General features: G+C 42.0%; 2 protein-coding genes across 5 annotated transcripts in view; one reads left to right on the forward strand and one right to left on the reverse strand.

Annotated features, from left to right (window-relative positions):
- MORN5 (MORN repeat containing 5) overlaps positions 1-5,626 on the reverse strand; it is a 40,691-nt gene extending 35,065 nt beyond the window's left edge. For all 4 annotated transcript variants that reach the window (XM_034928991.3, XM_003833115.4, XM_008958634.3 and 1 more), the window contains exon 1: positions 5,283-5,626. In XM_034928991.3, coding sequence (XP_034784882.2) covers positions 5,283-5,626 — 344 coding nt within the window. The remainder of the gene's footprint in view (positions 1-5,282) is intronic.
- On the forward strand, positions 5,538-21,305 carry NDUFA8 (NADH:ubiquinone oxidoreductase subunit A8). Its single transcript, XM_003833116.5, has 4 exons — positions 5,538-5,675; positions 12,965-13,128; positions 17,085-17,250; positions 20,985-21,305. The coding sequence occupies exons 1-4, from the start codon at positions 5,625-5,627 to the stop codon at positions 21,120-21,122; spliced, it is 519 nt and encodes a 172-aa protein (XP_003833164.1). The 5' UTR covers positions 5,538-5,624; the 3' UTR covers positions 21,123-21,305.
- Positions 21,306-21,906: the final 601 nt, after the last annotated feature.

Here is a 21,906-nt window from a genome sequence, read left to right on the forward strand (position 1 = left end):
TCAGCCTCCCAAAATGTTGGGATTACAGGTGTGAGCCACTGCACCGGGCTGACCAGTTTCTTTATGGGTGAAATGGCTGCAATTAATCCAGGTAACATATAACGATTTTCCTAGTAAAGGGCCTGACATATAGTGAGTGCTTAATAAATATGCTTTCATTCATTCCTTCTCCATTCCTCCTAACAAGCTGAAGGCTCCTCTCCTAACTCTGACCTTCTTTAGGCTTTTGCTAGTACCTCTGTCGGGATGCATAACACTTTCTATCTTGTTTTGTAATTAGGTATCTTATCTCCTGTATTTAAGAAAAGCTTCTTTAAAGGAAGACTTTGGTATCCTCAGCTCCTAGAACCACTAAGCAGGTGCTTCATAAACGTCTCCTGAGTAAAGAATGAAGGAAACAGAAAGAGTAGTCAGTGAACAGAGTGGATGACAAAGTTGTTGAGATAACTGAGTGAGACGATGGTTGTGAAACTATAGCAGAATGCCCGGCATAGAACAAGAAATTGAAAACTATTTCACTTTTATTCTAGTGCAAGACATGGGGGGAAGGGAGAATTCCTCTTCTCCTTCCCTCCTGTATGCTTTGCTTGAGCTCACATCTATCATTTCTAAGCACCATCTCCATATTCAAGTTCTACACCCTTCTCTGAGGTTAGACCCCACCCCTTTTCTTACCTCGAACTGGACATCACTGTTCAGACCTCTCACAGACATCTCCAACTCGCCTAAAACAGAACTCATCTCCTCCTCCCCTAAGCAGCACCTCCTTAGAGTTCTCTATTTCCATGAATGGTATCAGAATCCTCTGGTTCAAGGCCAGGAGCTGGGCCCAGGGCTGGGGCTGTAAGCCATCTCTGGACGGGACTGGAGCCAATCAGCTGCCAACTCCTGGCAGTAAAATCCCCAAACCTCTCCTACATTTTTCTCTTTCCTGCAGCTTCACTGCTTCTGCCTTGGCCCAGGGTTCTGCTGCCTCTTACTGGGACAACTCCAGTGAGCTCTGAGCTGATCTCCCCATCTTCACTTTTCCTGCTTCCCTCCTCTCTGTCCCTCCTTCTCTCCTTCTCCTCCCTTCTTCTTTTTCTCCTTCACTCTCTCTCTCTTTCCCTTCCTTTCTCCCTCCTTCTTTTCCATTTTAAAAAATTCATTCAAGGTGAAAAGCCTGCCTTCTAAATTCAAAGTAAGTTAAAAAGAAGAAAAAAACCACTTTATAGTGAAGGCTTCAATCCATAATAAGGATATGATTACCAGATCTCAAATACCTATCAATTAGCTGGGCATGGTGGCGCATATCTGTGGTCCCAGCTACTGGGGAGGCTGAGGTGGGAGGATCGCTTGAGTCCGGTGGGGTGGACATTGCTGTGAGCCAAGACTGCACCACTGCACTCCAGCCAGAGCACTCCAGAGTGAGACCCTGTCTCAAACAAACCCCTCAAAACCTATGATTCATTCATTCATTCATTCAGCCAACATTTACTGAGTCTCTACCACACATATGCATTATGAGGAGAGTTACAGAGATGAAATAAGTTTTATTTCCTGATGCTTGGCCCTACCAGGATCTATCAGTGGTTCCTCCACCACCAGAATTGTGCACGGTATTGAAATTTCTTTGCCAGAGCACAGACCGCCTGTCCAGCTTCCCTTTGCATAACTCCTCTGGGCACAACCCACTCTCCTGCCAAACTGAACTGCCAGCTCTACTCCATACGTGCCCTCTGGGCTATTGCTCATGCTGTTCCCTCTGCCTAAAAACTTCTAGAAAAAGAATTCTTCACCTTGCATCTCCAACCACCTAAATCCTACCCAATCTTCAAGGCCCATTTCAAATACTATCTCTTCCACAAAGCCTTTAAGGATGGCTCCAACTGTATGTGGCCTCTGAAGGGCCACAGCAGTAGGGCTCTATTGTAGGAAGCCTGTGGGCTTTACAGTCTGATCGACCTGGGTTTTAATACCTGCTCTGCCAAATGCTAACTGGGTGACTTTGGGCAAGTTTACTCCAAGCCTTACTTTTCCCATCTGTAAAATAGGATAATGATATCTATCTCAAAGAGTCCCTGTGAAGAGAAGATGCAGGCAAAGCCACCCAGAGCACAGTAGTTACTACATAAATGCTGTGGGCATCCCTTCCTCCCCTGTGTCTGTAGGTCTCTTCTGGCACTTACCTTGTGGTGCTTTGGAGTGGAGTTATCTAGAACTCAATTGTGCGACTACTCCAAAGAAACCATAATATTGAGGTCAGACAGATACTACATTAACCTTTTATTTTTTTAATATTCACACGTGGTACAGGGAAGTCATGTCTCTTTTAAGGTTTTTTTTTTAAGTAGATATATTGAAGTGTAATTGACATACAATAGGCCACGTGTTTAAAGTGTACAATTTGACATGTTTTGACATCACCTGGGAAAACATCATCACAATCAAGACAAAATATCTACTCCCCACAAAAGTTTCTGCATGCCTTTCTGTAATACTTCCTCCTTGCCCCTGCCCACAATCCTCATCTCTAGGTGACTACTGATCTACTTTCTGTCACCATAGATTTGCATTTTCTAGAATTTTACATAAATGGAATCATACAGTATCTACTCTTTTTTTGTCTGGCTTCTTTCACTTAACATAATTTTTTGAGATTCATTCATGTTGTTCTGTGTACCAATAGTTCACTCCTTTTTGTTGCTGAGTAGTATTCCAATGAATGGATATACCACAATTAGTTTCTTCATTCCCCTGTTGATGACATTTGGGTTTGTTTCTAGTTTTGGTTATTATAAATAAGGCTGCTATGAGTACTTGTATACATGTCTTTGTGTATATATACACTTTCATTTCTGGGGTAAATACCTATAAGTGGAATGGCTGTTTAACTTTTCAAGAAACTGCCAAACTTTTCCAAAGCAGTCGTACCATTTGATGTTCCTATCAGCCATGGAGAGTCTACATAAACTTTTTAAACCAAACGTTAAATATCAACTTCCTACTGTATAGAGAGGTTACTCTATTCATTTAAACTCCAAGAGGAAAATATCCCCTCCCTAAATTAAAAAAAATCGATTGAGTATCTACCATTTGTAAATAACATCCATATATGATCATTACATATTCCTTGGAACACTGCTGCTGAATGTGCATTGCTTTCCCATTTTACAGATGAGGAAACTGAGGTATGGATGGTTAATTAAGTGTACAACAAGCAAATGGCAGACTTGAGCCCAGACCTGTCTCATGCTCTCATTACATGCTGAAATTTGAGATGCCCCAAATAGAATTCTAGTTAACTGTTGTTAAAAATACAAAATCAGTACAGAACAACACATGTCCAACTTATGAAAAGAAGTATAACAAGTGAAAAACTGCTGACTTCTTGCTAGTTATGGGAAATTGGGAAGCCCTGTTCAGGTCTGGGAATCCCTATCGTGGTTACAGAGGTACCAGACAACCTCAAGCAAAGCCCAAATTCCTAGGGCCAAAGCATGGAAATGGCTGATTCGGCACACAAACCCAATGAAAATACACAGAAGGCCAAAGGCAAATGGTTGAAAGCCTTCCGTCTTTTACCTTGTCTGTGTGTTTCTCTCTCACCCATATACAGCCCATCGAAAATTAATGTAGTTTCTCAACTTTTTGTGCCTAAAATGCCCAATACCCCATCTCTATCTGCCAAAATTCTACCACCTTCACTGTAGCAGAGCCTTGTGAAAAGTAAGAATATGGTTTGGACAGAGGATTGGGTTCAAATCCTGACTCTGTTACTTCCTAGCTGTGTATCCATAATGGTGGGCCAGTCATTTTGCTTCTCCTAACTTCTGTTCCTTTATTTGCAAGGTCAGCCTGAACTATCTCACTGAGTAGTGAGAGGGAGTACACACCAAGCACCTCTGCCACTTACCTGCTGAGTAGGATAAGTGTCTCAAGCCCTGTAAGGGTCACCTTTCTTACCTGGAAAGATAATAACATCTTCCTTGCAAAATTGATGTAATGATTAGAGAGATAGTATCCCATAGCATTCCTACCACCCTCTCTAGGAATCTATCTCCTATCCCTGTCCAGACCACAGATCCCTCTTTCCTATTAACTCAAAATGCCCTGGAATTCCACCAACTTGTGAATACAGAGCCCCAAGGTGGGAGTGCTTCACAGTCCCGACAACTAGCACTGGTTCAGCAAACCACTTCATATCGTCCAGCCTTGGTTTCCTCAGCTATAAAAACAGAGATTCCACTTTCTTCATCCAGGGTGGTTGTCAAAAAAGAGTGGCCACCTCTGTGTTTCCTCTGCTTCTCTCTACTACAGCTCTTACCACACTGAATCGCAGTTATCTGTTATGTCTACTTGTCGCATCATGTTTGAATGAACTTTCTGAAGACAGGGATTGTGCCCAGAGTCAATTCCAGGGCCTGATACTCGGTAGCCACTCAACATTGTTGAATTGCTGGGCACGGTGGCTCATGCAAGAGGATCACTTGAGCCCAGGAGTATGAGACCAGCCTGGACAACATAGCAAGACGCCGTCTCTACAAAAGGCGTTGAAAAATTTGCTGGGGGTAGTGGTGCACACCGGTAGTCTCAGCTACTTGGGAGGCTGAGGTGGGAAGATTGTTTGAGCCTAGGGGGTCGAGGCTGCAGTAAGCAGTGAACAGGCCACTGCACTCCAGCCAGGGCAACAGAGCGAGATCTTGTCTGAAAATAAAACAAAAACGAGAGAGAAAGAAAGAAAGAGAGGAAGGTAGGAAGGAAGGAAGGAAGGAAAAGAAAAGAAAAGAAAAAAAACTGTTGAATTGTTTTTTGCTACTAGTCCACTACAATGATTTGTGTATATAATCCTCTATAATAATCCCTAGATCGTGAACTCCTCCTGGAAGGAAGCGACCGTGTAGATTCAGATTAGCCAGTCTCTCTTCCCTAATCTTCGTGTTTGTTTTTATAGCATTTACCATTATCTGTAATTATTTTATCACTTATTTGTTTATTGGCAATACATCTCCAACTGGATTATAAACTCCATAAGAGCAAGGATCTTGACATTTTAAATATTCTTATTCCTATGTTTAAAACTGGCAGATAGCACACACACACAGTCAATGCACACACACATATAAGTATATATGGAATGAATGCATCTCAGCTTTGCTGCTTATTAGATATGGTCCTTGAAAAAATTACTCGGGCAAGTTTGTGAAAGTGCCTGGCACAAGGTGTTTCGCAGAAGCAAAAAGCCGTCTTTTTCCAGTCACAGCTATTCAAGGTATAGTAAGTGAATCAAATGAGCCCCTTACCTCCCATCTACATATTCCCCGATATATTTGCTCCCTGTGTACTCCATGGCGCCTGTTTTTAGCTTCCAGCTGTTAGGATCCGGAGTCTCAGTGGATACGGCATCACTATGACAACCTGGAGGGGTGGGCGGAGCCGAATCGAAGCCCCACCCCGCTGGAGGCTGAAAAGTTCTTGGTATTGCGCACGCTCCCTTGCTCGTGGTTGGGCAGGGCAATACGCCTGCGTGTTGCCGGATGCGCATGCGCAGGCGCCGTGTGGCACTCGGCGGTCGAAAGGGGAGTTCAAGGAGACGGGGGCGACGCGGCTGAGGGCTTCTCGTCGGGGTCGGGGCTGCAGCCGTCATGCCGGGGATAGTGGAGCTGCCCACTCTAGAGGAGCTGAAAGTAGATGAGGTGAGGCTATCCGGAGGACAGGCAAGGGAGACATGGGGCTGCGGCTTCTCGGGCCTGGGCCTAGCCCCGCTTGGGCTCCGCGGATCCTGGGACCCGGGCCCCCCTCCCCAGTCCTCCAACGCATATACAGGTCGACCCCCGGAGGTCCCCTCCGCAGCTTTGGGAGTCGCCTCCCCTCTCTACCCCACCCTGTCGCATCCTGCAGTGGCTCTAGAATCCTCCCCCTTTCGCCCTCCACAGCGACCTATTTCTCCTTCCGTGAATAATAGTGATACATTTTATTAAGCACCAACCAGTCATTTTACTTAGCTTATGTCGCTTAATCCTCAAACTTGCATGCGAGGTGAGTATACAACCCTAGGGGCTCACAGTCGAGGGAGACGGTCACCTACCTTAAAGTGGTATCACCGGTGCAGAGTGCATAGCGTGGGGTGACGAAGCCGCGGGAAAATGAGACAGTATTGGAGCGTGCATCTACTCACAGCCTTGGGAAGGTGTTTGGTCACAGGACCCATTTAAAGCATTCGTTTATTCAAGAGATATCATTTGAGTAATTAACGCGTACACATAACGCTGGAAGAGATATACTTCGTGCTTTCATGGACTTTACAATCCAGTAGGGAGACAGACACATAAAGAGGCAGTCACGGTACAATGTAGTTAGTGCTGTGAGAAGTGAAGTAGAAACATACCCTACTAATTATAGCTAACATGATCAAGTCCTTTCTAGATACCAGGCAGGATGCTAATTACTTTCCATGCATTAATTCATTGAATCCTCCCAGCAACACTATAAGGTAGGATATATATATACACATATATATACACACACACACAATTGGTGTATATATATATACCATATATATATATACAATTGGTGTGTATATATATATACCGTATATATACCATATATATACAATTGGTGTGTGTATATATATATACCATATATATACCATATATATATACACCACATATATATACCATATATATACCACATATATATACCATATATATACCACATATATATACCATATATATACCACATATATATATACCACATATATATGGAATATATATAAGGAATTAGTCCCCGAGAGTAGAAATGATTTGCCCAAGGTCACGGAGCTCGTAAGTAATAGAGCTGGAAGTGAACCCAGGTCTGATTTTAAAACCAATGCTTTTCCACTATATTATGGGTGAAAACTCACAAGAATGAGACGGCCTAGCAGAACTTGTGTGTTTAGGGAGCCAAGTACAGTTTGATGTGACCCTAATGGTGGTGGTGGTAAGCAGCAGGTGCTGAGCCTGGAGAGGCAACTTGGGCTGAGATAGGACTTGGAAGCAGCTTCTACAAGGCCAGACCAAGCAGTTTGGACTTGATCCAGTAAGGGAGGTGGTGGGAAGAGTGGAAGGTTTTAAGGCAGAGGAGTGTCATGGCAGGGCTGGATAGTAGAACAGGCTGTATTAAAGGAGAGGAAGGCCAAGACTAGAAATGATGTACCAGCAATGATATGCCAGGCACTATGTTAAGTGTTTTGTTTGTTTGTTTTGTTGTTTTTGAGAGTCTCGCTCTGTCGCCCAGGCTGGAGTGCAGTGGCGCGATATTGGCCCACTGCAACCTCCGCCTCCCGGGTTCAAGCGATTCTGCTGCCTCAGCCTCCCGAGTAGCTGCGACTACAGGTGCTCATCACCACACCCGGCTAATATTTTGTATTTTTAGTAGAGACGGGGTTTCACCGTGTTAGCCAGGATGGTTTCGATCTCCTGACCTCGTAATCTGCCTGCCTCGGCCTCCCAAAGTGCTGGGATTACAGGCGTGAGCCACCGCGCCCGGCCATATGTTAAGTCTTTTACCTGCAATGCTTCATTTAATCTTAGATGCCTGTGAGAGTGGCAACTGTTATTTTCCTCAGAGGAAGAAATTATTAGCTATGTTCAGGGACTTTATTATATTAAAGTGACATTTACTCTGAGGTGGCAGAGGGGAGCTGCCATGTGGCCCCCACTCTTTTGTTCCCCCCGGCGAACCACCCCCCTGCCCCCACCCCATGTAGCTGGGTTAATCTTGAGTTGCTGTATTTCTTGTTGCAATTTTTATTAGGTTCAACAAACATCTGAAGTTCTACTTCATACAACTGATGTATCTGAAATACATTTGCCTTTAGTCTTCACACAATTGAATGAACATACGAATAATTACATAAATAACTAAAATACAAGACAAGGTGTGATTAAATACTATGAAAGGGGGAAGATGTGGTTTAGGAAAAGATTTGAAGTTGTATCTAAATTCTAGGCCTACCTGCCAGTCACCTTGATTACTTGATTTTAGCATTTGCAGACATGGTTATTTGTAAGATGAGGTGATCCCAGCTATAAAATTCTCTGAAACTATAAAGGGAATAGAGAAAGCACTTTTTGGGCATAATGTAAGACATGACTAAATGGCATATGAAGAATGGCATTTATGGGCGGAGATGAAGAGAAGACCCCTCTAAGTGAGGGTAGGGTCTGAGCAAAAGTAAGGAGATGGGAAAATGCGAGAGTCAAAAAGGAGTTCAGTGTTTTGAGAGAACAGTAAATAGTCAGTCCCTTTTTGAAATGTTGTGGGTGAGAAGGGTGGAAAGATAGTTTGGGTCCAGAAGCCTTTCGGTACCCGTTAAGAAGTTTAGGCTTTATTCTGCTGTTAAGGCTGAATGAGAGTTTGGTTGCTAATATAATAGCAGAGTAAAATAAGAATTGTCATTTAGGGAGATCATGGTAGCAGCTGTGTGAAGAATGGATTGAAGAAAGAAAAAGAAAAGCAGGGAGACTGGTCTCAGTGGCTCTTAAAATTATTGAGAAAGATGTTAATGATCCCAGTGTAATTGGTGCTTATAGAGACTGTGCTTACAGAGAGCAAAGAACAAGTATATCTAGAATTGATCAGACTTAGCAATGGATTAGATATTGGAGGTAGGGAAGGTTGAAGAATCAAAGTCAGATTTGCAGCATGGCAATAGTACTGATGAAGCCAGAAAAAGGAGCCCGTTTGGAGAGCGAGTTGAATACATTTTGGACCTCATTGGCTTAGGAGTTATGACACATCCCCGTTGAAAAAGCAGTCAGAAGCTTTGGACTGGAAAGTCCTTGGACACATTTGATAATTTTGAGTAAAAATAAAAATAGCTAATATTTATGGTGTGCTTTCGATGTGATAGGCACTGTTCTTATTATTTTTATATATATTAACTCATTTAATCTTCATAACAGTTCTATTAAGTACTATTCTCTGTTTTACATAAATTTAGGAAAACTCAAGGCATGGTATAAATAAAGTACTATAAAAAGAGGTACAGACGTAGTTTAAGGAGACAAGGACAGGACTAGAAGGTTGATTGGCTCTAGACAGTGACTTTGTCTCAGTTTCCACACCTGCAGACTGTGTAGCCCTGCTGTGCAGTGAGGCTGTTGTGAGAATAAATGAGAAGGATGTTGAAATTCTGTGTTGTTTGAGACAAAGAGATCTGAATGAATTTGAGACGGTATTCATGGTAAACAGCTGTGAAAGGATGTTGTTTCTGTTGGAATTCATCAGTCTCAGTGAAGAAGCAGGTGAGGGGATATGGTGACATCTCAGGCTCATCCACCTCAGTGATGGTGATATAATGGGAAGAAGCCTGGTTGGAGGTCACAATCTCTGTGTTCTAGTTCTGGGGTTGCCACTGACTCACTGTGTTGTCTCTAGCACATCCCTCTTTTTCATTAATTACGAAACAGACTCAATGTCTTCCTTTATTTTCCTGTGACAGGGATGGTGTTTTATATGCTCAGCAACATGTGTATACCTTCATTTTGATAAGATTTCCACATTTGTAGGGAAATAAATAATGCGTCAGTCTTTTTGGGCCGTATAGTTTTGGGCCTTTGAATAATTGAATCAGCCAGTTAAAGCTCTTTTAAGGCATATGACAAGTAAATATAACTGACTTAATTATTAAAATATATTAAGCTTTTAAAAAAGTTTGAGTGTTAGTTTTTATTCTCCTAGCTGTTTATAGGTAATAAAACAAGCAAATGTGTGCCAGTTTACCTAAATAAATTCTTTTATTTTCAAAAACTTTAATGCGAAAACTTTACAGATTTTAAACAAATTTATTAGAGTCATCATGGCAGATTTCACTTATGTCATAACTTTATCTTTGATAATTATAACAGTTGCACTATTAATAGACATAGTCATAACTTTATTCTCCTTTCTATAGTGTATAGATTAATTACTCTTGTCATCTTTCCTTGCCTTTTATTAATAACCTAGCTGCATAAAGTGCATAAAAAATAAAATTACAGCTGGGCGTGGTGGCCCACGCCTATAATCCCAGCACTTTGGGAGGCTGAGGCGGGAGGATCATCTGAGGTCGGGAGTTTGAGACCAGCCTGACCAACATGGAGGAACCCCGTCTCTACCAAAAATACAAAATTAGCCGGGTGTGGTGGCGCATGCCTGTAATCCCAGCTACTCAGGAAGGCTGAGGCAGGAGAATCACTTGAACCTGGGAGGCAGAGGTTGCGGTGAGCCGAGATTGCGCCACTGCCCTCCAGCCTGGACAAGAGCGAAACTCGGTCTCAAAAAAAAAATAATAATAAAATAAAATAAAATTACAGACTGTCCTCACACAACAATTTTTAATTTTACAAATCAAATTCAGTAGAGTATTAAAGCATAATACACTGTGGCAGACTAGATTTTATTCTAGAAATACATTGGATCAGTTTTACAAAATCTGTTAATGCTCTATGTTACATTTATAAATTAATGAAAACGAAGCCTAAAAATTTTAGTCTTTTCTGGTATAGAAAACAACAGTAAAGCAAAACTAATTAGAATTAGAAAGAAGCTTTCTTAACAAGGAATATCCAAACAACTATATTCCAGATACCAACAGCAAATATTATACCAAACTTGCTTTTAATTTTAGAAAAAGGGAAGGTTGTCTGCTGTCATTGCTCTTCATCTGTATTGTCCTGAAGGGGTTGGTTAAAGCAATAAAATAGGAAATGAGAATAAGAAGAAAAAAATAAAGTAGCAGAAGGGAAAGAGACAGTTTTTATTTGTAAATGGCAGTTTTTCTGTTAATCTTCTTAAGTTTTGTGTCAGAACTAACAGGAGTTCAGTAAGATGGCTGGAGAGAAAATACAGTATACAAGCAAGCAGTAAACAGTTTGAAAGTCTAATAGAAAAACTATCCTATTTAGATAGTATCAAAAGTGCTAAAATACTGAGGAATAAACAAGAAATGTTCAAGGTCCCTATAATGAAGGAAACTAGTTTTAACCAAAGGACAAGAATGACTTGAATATGAATAAATGGAGAGAAATACTGTGTTGTGGATGAGAAGGTGTGATTGATGTATTCATATCTGTTTTCTAATTATTGTATCCCCATTTTCTAGCGAAGAGTGGGTGCTCAACAGCTACTTGTGCTAGACACTATTTTGGGTGCTTGGTGTGTACCGTAGTCAACATTATATTTAATTACCATAGCTTAATTTAGGGAGAATTGATATCTTTACAGTAGTGGATCTCTGTTGAAAACAAAATCCCTTCCCTCTGGGAACTTATGTTCTAGTCACACACAGACCACTCAGGGGCTCTTAAAGTTATTGAGAAAGATGTTAATGACCCCAGTGTAATTGGTGCTTAACACAGAAACTGTGCTTACAGAGAGGAAAGAACAAGTATGTCTAGAATTGATCAGACTTAGCACATGAATGCTGAGACCAGACCACATGAGTGACCACTGATGATAGCTTATATAAGATGATTAGAGAATGGCTCTCTGAGGATGTGAAGTTTGAGCAGGCACCCAGTATTATAAAAAGTGCCCATTGTTCCCTAATTTAACATATAACTAAATTTAATACAATTTGAATGCAAATTATTGGGGGAAGTGTTCATCTGAAAGAATAGCCAAAAAAGTTTTGAAAAGAAAGAATGAGGAGGATGGTTCTCCCAGATAACAAAATGTTATCTTCAGTGACAGTAATTAAAACATTGTGGTATTGGTATAAGAAAAGGTAGTACAGAAAAGGGACCGCAGGTCTCTTGCTTAAGCAGCTGTTTGTAGGCCCTAGACAGTTTGCAGTTCTCTCTGAGCTGGCTATATCTACACTGTGTATCTTCTCAAGAAAATATCACTAAAATACTATTGAGCGAAACTGGTGGGCATAGTTAAAGGGATGGCAACCTTGGATACGCTCTGATTTTTAAAAAATTTGCAGATTTTAGTACTTTATTATTAGTTATTACTAGATGGACTAGATGGACTATTACTAGATGGACTAGATGCTCTTTGTGATCTCTTCCAGCCTCATCTTCTGTGACTCCGTAGTCCTCTGGGAGTTTTATTTATCCTTTAATTTAATTTAATTTAATTTATTATTATTTTTTTTTGAGACAGAGTCTTGCTCTGTCACCCCGGCTGGAGTGCAGTAGCGTGATCTTGGCTCACTGCAACCTCTGCCTCCTGGGTTCAAGCAATTCTCATGCCTCAACCTCCCTAGTAGCTGGGATTACAGATGTGCACCACCACGCCCAGATACATCTCTAGTATCTTTACTAAAGACAAGCTTTCACCATGTTGGCCAGGCTGTTCTTGAGTTCCTGGCCTCAAGTGATCTGCCTGCTTTGGCCTCCCAAAGTGCTGGGATTACCTGTATGAGCCACTGTGCCCAGCCTTATATATCTATTAATTTTATTCCAGCAGCAGAAACTCAGCAAAGCTCTCCAGAGTTGGTTCCTCTGCCTGCATCCCAGAAGACTCCATCCTTCTCTACACCCCTTTTCTCTCTACCATAAATAAAGATTCTATTAGGGGTGCCATTTCTTCTGCTCTAAAGTGGGAATATTAATCTCTTCATGAGACTATTGTAAAAGTGAAGAAAATAATGTATGTGAAAGAGCTTTGTGTTCTCTAAATCACCATAGATTTTAAAGAATCGCTGGGCGAGGTGGCTTATGCCTGTAATCCCAGCTACTTGGGAGGCTGAGGCAGCAGAATCGCTTGAGCCTGGGAGGCCGAAGTTGCAGTAAGCCGAGATCGCGCCACTGCACTCCAGCCTGGGGGATGGGAGTGAAACCCTGTCTCAAAAAAAAAAAAAAAATTATTATTATGACAGTGTTTAATTTTCTTGGTAAAGTCAGAACAGTGCTACTTTTGTGTTCTCTATTCTGACCCGCATGAAGTAAAGCTGAGAAAGTGGTATTCTGGTTCACAGTCTGTGGCGTTTGTCCCATCTTTCCTTTCCTAGGTGAAAATTAGTTCTGCTGTGCTTAAAGCTGCGGCCCATCACTATGGAGCTCAATGTGATAAGCCCAACAAGGAGTTTATGCTCTGCCGCTGGGAAGAGAAAGATCCGAGGCGGTGTTTAGAGGAAGGCAAACTGGTCAACAAGTGTGCTTTGGACTTCTTTAGGTAAAAATCTTTGGTATCAGTGCCTACTTGGTTGAAGCATAAAGGTTTAAATGAATAAGTGAACAGCCAGCTAATAATCTGGATTTTATTAGGAAGTACGTAGGCTTTGAAATCAGACCAAGGTAAAACATTCAAAGGATGATAGTTATTTTTGGTTTTGTTTTTATTATCTGGCAAGTTCTTTTATCTCCATGAATCTCAGTTTCCAAATTGTAAAATAATACCTATCTAGGTTTGCTAAGCAAGTGACTGGTGACCATTTTTGCTACAGCAAGGGGAAAGTCTTTGCTGTGAAAAATTTGAAAAGGCACGTAAAACAACCTATCACAGTCCTTTTTAAGCAGGCATTCACTAGGTTGTTGTCATTACTACAGAACACAGGTATGATGGAAAGAAAACTGTATTCGGAGTTAGGTTTTAGGTAGGTCATTGTGCTTGATACTTAAGTAAAAAAAAACTAAACTGTGTAATTGTAGGAAAATGTTTTAACAAGCATATTAGCACTCTATTTAAAAGGAGAGAAAGTCAACTCAAAGGAAATTGGCTCTTGTAACTCTGAAGTCCAGAAATAGGCCTGGCATCAGGCAGGGCTGGATTCAAGGGCTTAAAGAATTTCACAACTACTTGATGTCTTTTTGCCTCTCCTCTTTTCACAATCTCTTAGTTCTGGTTTTCTCTGTTGACCTCATTTCGGAAAGACTCTCACCTTGCTGTACCAAAAATGGCCACCAGCCACTTGAGTTGCTGTTCTGTTGATACTTGCTTAGCAAACCTAGACAAAGTGTGCCCTTTATCCAGAAGTGAGCAGAAGCTCCTGGACTGAGTCTAATTGTCCTGGCTGGCGGACTTCGTATACATATCATTGCATCACTTGTGCTTCAGGAGATAAAAAGCTCTAATTGGTCAGGCCTGAGATGGGGAGTGGACTTAGCTTCATCCAAACCACATTGCTGAGAGACAGGGAGGGGTTGTTCCCAAAGGAAAATTAGAAGGATGTTACAGAAGAATGGGGAATGACTGCTGGCTAGGCAGAACCACCGATGTCCACTACAATGAAGTTAGAGAAAAAAAATAGATACCTTAGCACAGTAGCTGCTTTCCTCCTTTCTTCCTTCTGCTGTCTCTGTCCCTATGTAAAGATATTTTTGTGGTTATAATCATAGTATGTATACATTGAGAAATTCATTTTTCACTTGATATTATTGGAAACAGTCTTCGAAGTTGCTATATAGTCTTCATGATCATCTTTTTTTTTTTTTTTTTTGAGACGTAGTCTCACTCTGTTGCCCAGGCTGGAGTGCAATGGTGTGATCTTGGCTCACTGCAACCTCTGCCTCCTGGCTTCAAGCGAGTCACATGTCTCAGCCTCCTGAATAGCTGGGTCTACAGGCCTGCGCCACTACGCCTGGCTAATTTTTTTGTATTTTTGGTAGAGATGGGATTTCAGCATGTTGGCCAGGCTGGTCTTGAACTCCTGACCTCAAGTGATCCGCTCTCCTTGGCCTCCCAAAGTGCTGGGATTGCAGGTGTGAGCCACCGCACCTGGCCATGATCATCATTCTTAATGGTTATATATTATTCCATCAGTGGATAAACCAACCATAATGTACCTGACCAATTCCTGTTATTGAACATCATTGTTGATTTCAGTTTTTGATTATTTTGGATAAATCTGCAGTGATTACCTTTGCGTATAGATCATTTTCATCAGTTAATAATTCCTTGGCATAAATTTCCTAACAGTGAGTTTACTCTATAAAGGGCTTTGAACATCATTATGGCTCTTGAACTGTATGCTTTTTTTTTTTTTTTTTTTTTTTGAGATGGGGTGTCGCTCTGTCGCCCAGGCTGGAGTGCAGTAGCACCATCTTGGCTTACTGCAAGCTCCGCCTCCCGGGTTCACGCCATTCTTCTACCTCAGCCTCCCGAGTAGCTGGGACTATAGGCACCCAGTACCACGCCCAGCTAATTTTTTGTATTTTTAGTAGAGACGGGGTTTCACCATGGTCTCAATCTCCTGATCTCGTGATCCACGTGCCTTGGCCTCCCAAAGTGCTGGGATTACAAGCGTGAGCCACCGTGCCCAGCAAATGCTTTTGTTTTTTAAATGTTGGATCAATTTATGCTGTCCTCAGCGCTGGATTCTGGTATGCATAGTATTTAAATATTTGGGAGGTGCAAATATTTTTGGATGTTTCAATTTGCATTGATTTGATTGCCAGCGAGATTGAGTGTGTGTGTGTGTTTATTTAAACAATTTTTCTTTTTTTTTTTGAGACAGAGTCTCACTCTGTCACCCAGGCTGTAGTGCTGTGGCGTGATCTTTGTTTGCTGCAACCTCTGCCTCCTGGGTTCAAGCGATTCTCGTGCCTCAGCCACCTGAGTAGCTGGGATTACGGGTGTGTGCCACCTGCCTGGCTAATTTTTGTATTTTTAGTAGAGATGGGGTTTCGCCATGTTGGCCAGGCTGGTCTTGAACTCCTGGCCTCAAGTGATCCGCCCACCTTGGCCTCCCAAGGTGCTGGGATTACAGGCATGAGCCACAGCATCCAGCCTAAACAATTTTTATTTTCTAAGAGAACTTTTGCAAAGCATTTTTTCCATGGCCCAGTGGTAGTACATTTTAAGCGGGGAATGTTTGGATTTCACAAATTCCCAAGGTGCCTAACTGCCTCCATAGAGGAATTTCTCACTGCTGAAGTTGCTGGTTGTAGGCATTAGTAGATAATTGTTAGGTATGGGTAACAGGGTCCAGAACAGGGATCCGTGCTACTAGAGTAGTGGCTTGCAGCCCGTCTGCTGCTGCTGCATTTTGGAGGAATATAAAACTCCCATTGGAAATGGTTGCTTTCTACCAAAGTGATTCTTGAGTAGAAGTTATGTGGGTGCAGGTTATGCTTAGTATACCCGGAAGGGAAACCTAAGAAGCTGGTGACATTGGTGGACCTCTAGGAGAGCAACTGAGTGGCTTATTGGGCAGGGTGGAAAGCAGATTTTTCACTGTATACTTCCTTAAGCCATCTCTGAGATCCTTCCTTACTGATCCATGTTAAACAAGATTCATGTGAGAGTGTAGCTAGATTTCTGGAGTATGACAGGTAAGCACTTAAATAATAAAATTATTATTTCATTGGGAGAAAGAGGTGTTCTGAATTTCACTGCCTTAAGTGTGGCTTTTACATAAAATGATGATATTTTATTCTTGCTTGAACATGCATACTAGCAGGGTTGAATGATAAGGAGGATTTTGCAAAAAACTGAAACTTTTTCTTTTTATACACAGAAGTTAAATTTTCTCTAGCCATTTTTGATGGCCACAGAATGAATTATATGCTACCCTGCTTCTTAACAGAGAATACCAAATATAATATAACTTTGTTCTTGATAGCAAGGATTAATATCTATTTTTGCTCAATGCGTAAATAAAATGAGGACCTTGAGCTTTTGAGGAGTGGAGTACAGTTTGTCTTTATACTGAATGATCCCAGGATCTTCTGCTTGTTAGTTTGTGTATTTGCTTTTTATAATTCTGTCTCTTCCTTTGCCATTGTCTGTCACGTTTGACTTCTATCAGCATGTCCATTATTTAATTATGCCTCCTTCTCTTCTAAATTTGCTAAGCTGATACCCTTAGAGGAATTGGATCTAAAGAAAAGAATAAATAGGCCCCAAGTAAGGAGTTCCTCTCTGAGTAAAATAGGCGTGCATTAGGCTACACTCTTTTTTTCTTACTATATAAAGAAATTAGGTTTTCTACCTCAGAAATCTTTTTTGTTTACTAACTTGTTCTCAACTTGAGGATCCTGAAGTTGTCTTGTAAGTGAGGTAAGAATATGTACTCACATACCTTTCAAAAAGCAAGGCTATGTATTTGAGATCTGTACCTATTTTTTTCTCACTTTTCTGTTTTTCATTGTTTTGCAAAGAGATGCCCCTAACCCAGCTTTCTTTTCCAGGCAGATAAAACGTCACTGTGCAGAGCCTTTTACAGAATATTGGACTTGCATTGATTATACTGGCCAGCAGTTATTTCGTCACTGTCGCAAACAGCAGGCAAAGTTTGACGAGTGTGTGCTGGACAAACTGGGCTGGGTGCGGCCTGACCTGGGAGAACTGTCAAAGGTAAAAAGGCTTCTGCTGGAGGTCTCACTTTCTGACTCAGGGGTGGGATAAAGGCAGGAGGTGGTCAGCAAAGGGTCTCTGTAAATACAGAGATGATGTAAGAACTTACCAGATTTACCAAACATATTAATTAGGCAGTGATTATACACAATCCAGAAAGGAATTTTTAAAAATTGAAATATTTCTGGCTGGGTGTGGTGGCTCACGCCTGTAATCCCATCACTTTGGGAGGCCGAGGTGGGCAAATCATGAGGTCAGGAGATCGAGACCATCCTAGCTAACATGGTAAAACCCCATCTCTACTAAAAATACAAAAAATTAGCCGGGCGTGGTGGTGGGCGCCTGTAGTCCCAGCTACTTGGGAGGCTGAGGCAGGAGAATGGTGTGAACCCGGGAGGTGGAGCTTGCAGTGAATGGAGATTGTGCCACTACCTCCACTCCAACCTGGGCAACAGAGCGAGATTCTGTCTCAAAAAAAAAAAAAAAAAAAAAATTTCTTTAGGCCTTCTAGCATGTGCAGATTTGTTTTTAGTTAATTAGCTAATTAAAGAACAGAAGGGAGTAGAGAAAGATAAAGTATTAGTGAAACACTGTCAGTTGAAAACATCGTGGAGGTTATTGTGGAATTCACTGGGGAAATAGGATCAGGCTTATGCCACATTTTTCAGGAACATATCTAAGATTTTTTTTTTTTAAACTACATTCTTGTAGTTTTAAAAGTGTTTCTCTTTCTCCTATATTTCCTGTCTTAGTTTTGACACCACCATCTGTTGAAACATCAGAGCTAGAAACCTGAATTCTTCATTCTCTACTGATTCCATGCAGTCATCACTTCCTTTAGATTAGCATCTTCTGGAATTTTTTTTTTTAATCCTCTCATTGTTCCTGCTGCTGTTATCTTATTCTTGGACAGGAGTTCTTAACCTGGGGTACATGAATTTCTGGGAGAGGAGGGTGGATCAATGTGGGCTTTAGATGAAATTGAAGAATTGAGGATTAAATTACACCTCCACAAGAAGAGTGATCTGTGTGGAAAACAAATCTTATGTCACTGTGTTTTTAAAAACTGTACGGGGACTCTCCATTGCTGGTGAGATAAAGCATCTTCTCCATAACATGGCATGCAGGCCCTTTATGATCTGACCCATCCCTGCTTCTTCAGCCTCAGCTCCCTCCGTTCCCTGTGGGGCAGCACAGGTAGCAAGGCATGGAGGAAAAAACTCAGGTCTTACTCTCTCTCCTAGGCTGGAATGCAGTGGTGCGATCATAGCTCACTGCAGCCTTGACTTCCTGGGCACAGGTGATTCTCCCACCTCAGCCTCCCAAGTAGCTGGGACTACAGGCACAGGCCACCATGCCCAACTAATTTTTGTATTTTAGTAGAGACAGGATTTTGCTATATTACCCAGTCTGGTCTTGAGATCCTGAGCTCAAGCAGTCCTCCCACCTTAGCCTCCCAGTGTGATGGGATTACAGGTCACCATACCCGGTCTAGTTCCCTTCTCTTTGTGTATAGCATCTGTGAATGGTTGGATTATAAGCTTGGTGTCATGAGTAATAACTTAGCAATTTTTTTGTCTTTTATATCTGGCTTGATTATTTTCAGATACTTTTTGATGTACTGAACATATTATTTTAAATAGTTGATAATTCTAGATTGGAAAGTGGTAGAACTTATACATGTAACAAATAAAACTACCTTTTCTCATTTCTGACTTATGAAAGAAGAAATAACAAGTCATGCTAGTAAGAAAGCATATTTATTCTTGAATCTTTGTATTAACATTTTTTAAAACTCTGTGAGATAAAAAAAAAATTCTCTTAACTCTTTTCAAAAGTGTATTTCTCGATCAGGTGCCATGGCTCACACCTGCAATTCTAGCACTTTGGGAGGCTGAGGCAGGAGGATCGCTTGAGCTCACGAGTTCAGGACTAGCCTGGGCAACATTTTTTTTGTTTTTCTTTTTGAAGTGGAGTCTCACTCTGTCACCCAGGCTGGAGTACAGTGCCACGATCTCTGCTCACTGCAACCAGTGCCTTCCGGGTTCAAGCAGTTCTGCCTCAGCCTCTTGAGTAGCTGGGATTACAGGCACCCGCCACCATGGCCAGCTAAATTTTGTATTTTTAGTAGAGATGGGGTTTCACCATGTTGCCTGGGCTGGTCTTGAACTCTGACCTCAAGTGATCCACCTGCCTCAGCCTCCCAGAGTGCGGGGATTACAGGCATGAGCCACTGTGCCCGGCCAATTTCATAAATGTCTTTAATTCCTTAAAGGAGCTGCAAATACCAAGGAACCACTAGTGGATCATTAGGAACCATCTGTACTTATGACAGGGCGGTGGGATAACTTTCAAAAGCAAACAAACAAAACTAGTAGACTTGAAGACTTAGGTTCCAGCTTTAGCTCTGACATTAGTGTGTATCTTAGCTTAGGCATGCCAACCTCCCTGGTCTTCATCTGTGCACTAGAGATAATAATGCCTCATAAGGTGGTTATAATAATAATTGTGTGATTGTATACACAAAAGCTCTGTTCCCAATAAAAGGTTTCTGAATTTATACATCTAGGAAGATGAATCTGGTCATTTTACATGAGGTGACTTAAGAGTTCAGACCAGTAGAGGAATAATCAGAAGACTGCTGACAGCTGTGGCCTTATGTCTTCTTACTTCTCTGGGCCTATTTCTTTATCTTTAAAATGACAGCAGTTTCTGCTGGCTTTCCAGTTGAGATTTTTGTGACCATCAGGGGATGCTGTGAGTGTAAATTATCTCTCTCCCTGTTGCAGTTTAGTACTTCACCACTCTCCTGGCTTATTGGCTCAGCTCCCCAATTTGGGTCTTGCCTCTCTCCAGTTTAGCTTTCACACTTCCCAGCCTACAGAGATGGGATTTAGTTACTGCCGTGCTTCAGTGGCACCTGTTAACCGTCAGGTTAAAACGCAAACACCTTTGCATATCATGTAATACCCTTTATCATCTGGCCTGTCCACCACTGTAGTGTGGTATTAAGAAGCACAAGCTTTGGAGTAGGCATATCTGGCTTTGTGTACTATTTCTTCCACTATTAGCTAGGTGGCCTCAGTGAGCCCCTGCAGAATGACCTCCTAAGAGTGAAAATGGAATGGAATCATGTGCTCAGCATCATTTCTAGCAATAAGTTCTTGGTGAGATGCTTCATCTCCCTCCATTCTTCATGCAGCCTTTGATTCAGCCATTCTGAAGACATGCCTGCCTATCTTCATATGTAGTCTTTACTTGGAATGTCTTTTCCTCCCTTGCCTTTCTGACTGGCTCCTGCTCAGACTTTAAGCTAAGTCTTACCTCCTTAAAAATATTCCAGACCCCCAGCCTTCAGGATGGGTTAGATGTGCACAGTCCTTGCTCCTATAGAGGCAATTCCTGTCTCCATCATTGCCATTAGGCATCAGGGTAATTTGGAAATCTTGGTTGTTATTCCTGGCTTTCTCCCTCACTAGACTGTGATCCCCTTGAGGACAGTATCTTGTTCCCTTCTGTATCCCTAGTTTCTACCACATGGAATGACATAAAGTAGGCTTTCCTGAGTGTTTGTTCAACGATTAAATAAGTCTGAATGTGATTTGCTGGGAATTTAAGTCGGGGAGCAGTTGTAGCAGCGGGAGCAATGAGGAGACACCAGGAGGCGCGTTGATGGTTACAGATTCCTCCACCCTAGCTTTCAACTTTGCTTTTGCCCTCTTCACCCTTCCCAGGTCACCAAAGTGAAAACAGATCGACCTTTACCGGAGAATCCCTATCACTCAAGACCAAGACCGGATCCCAGCCCTGAGATCGAGGGAGATCTGCAGCCTGCCACACATGGCAGCCGCTTTTATTTCTGGACCAAGTAAAGATGGGTCCGTGGCCCACACTCGGTCATGTGCCCAGACAACGACTGATGAAAACGCCCATGCAGTTTGCATCGACTGATAGTGTGTTCTTTCCGGGATCACAAACATTAACAAAAAAGTTAATTTATGTGACTTGGCAGTTATTCTATACCATTTCCTGTCCATTAAAATTTTTAAAGGAAACGGTTGTATTTTATTATGTTTTATGTGACCTTTTGGCCTTTAAAGATGACTTCCCCTTGCTTTTTCTTCTTGTGGTCCTGCCTGTTCCTCTTGCTTTGCTTTAGGCACTCGCTCATGTGGCTGGGGATCCCTGTTAGAACAGGCAGAAGTGGCCATGTGAAGGAAAGGCTTTGTTACTTTAGGCAGCTCCTTGGGGTGTGTCTGTGTTCACACATTTTGAAGTCTCAGCTCTCTTTCCTTCCATCCAACGTCTTAGGCAAATAGATTTCTCTAAAGGTCATACAAGGGGAGCCTCCAGGATAGAAGTGCAGAAACTTCTTTGAGGCGTGACTCGGAATGGGAGGGGCCCCTAGCAGGGTCTCATGCAGTCTTGCTCAAAGTTTCTTGAAGAACCGAACTTCCACCACTTCCCCTTGATATCCCATCCTCGAGCATTATAACCCAGATGTTTTTCCTGATAGACAAGGGAGGTGGAGGCTGAACTTCCAGCTCCAAAGCCAGGAAGTCTGGAGGTCTGAGTGTCAATTCCAACCTTGGGTGTGTTCCTTAACCTCTTGCGAGAGGTTGAGTTTGAGGACAAACTAAAGGGCACATGCTTATC

The sequence above is a fragment of the Pan paniscus genome, chromosome 11 (assembly GCF_029289425.2).
Source record: "Pan paniscus chromosome 11, NHGRI_mPanPan1-v2.0_pri, whole genome shotgun sequence".
NCBI lineage: Eukaryota > Metazoa > Chordata > Mammalia > Primates > Hominidae > Pan > Pan paniscus.

Bases quoted from the DNA above. Each gene is read 5' to 3' on its own strand.
- NDUFA8 (XM_003833116.5), top strand. From the start codon at position 5,625: ATGCCGGGGATAGTGGAGCTGCCCACTCTAGAGGAGCTGAAAGTAGAT. The intron at 5,676-12,964 runs GTGAGGCTATCC...TTCCTTTCCTAG, and splicing joins AGGAGCTGAAAGTAGATGAG to GTGAAAATTAGTTCTGCTGT. The intron at 13,129-17,084 runs GTAAAAATCTTT...TTTCTTTTCCAG, and splicing joins TGTGCTTTGGACTTCTTTAG to GCAGATAAAACGTCACTGTG.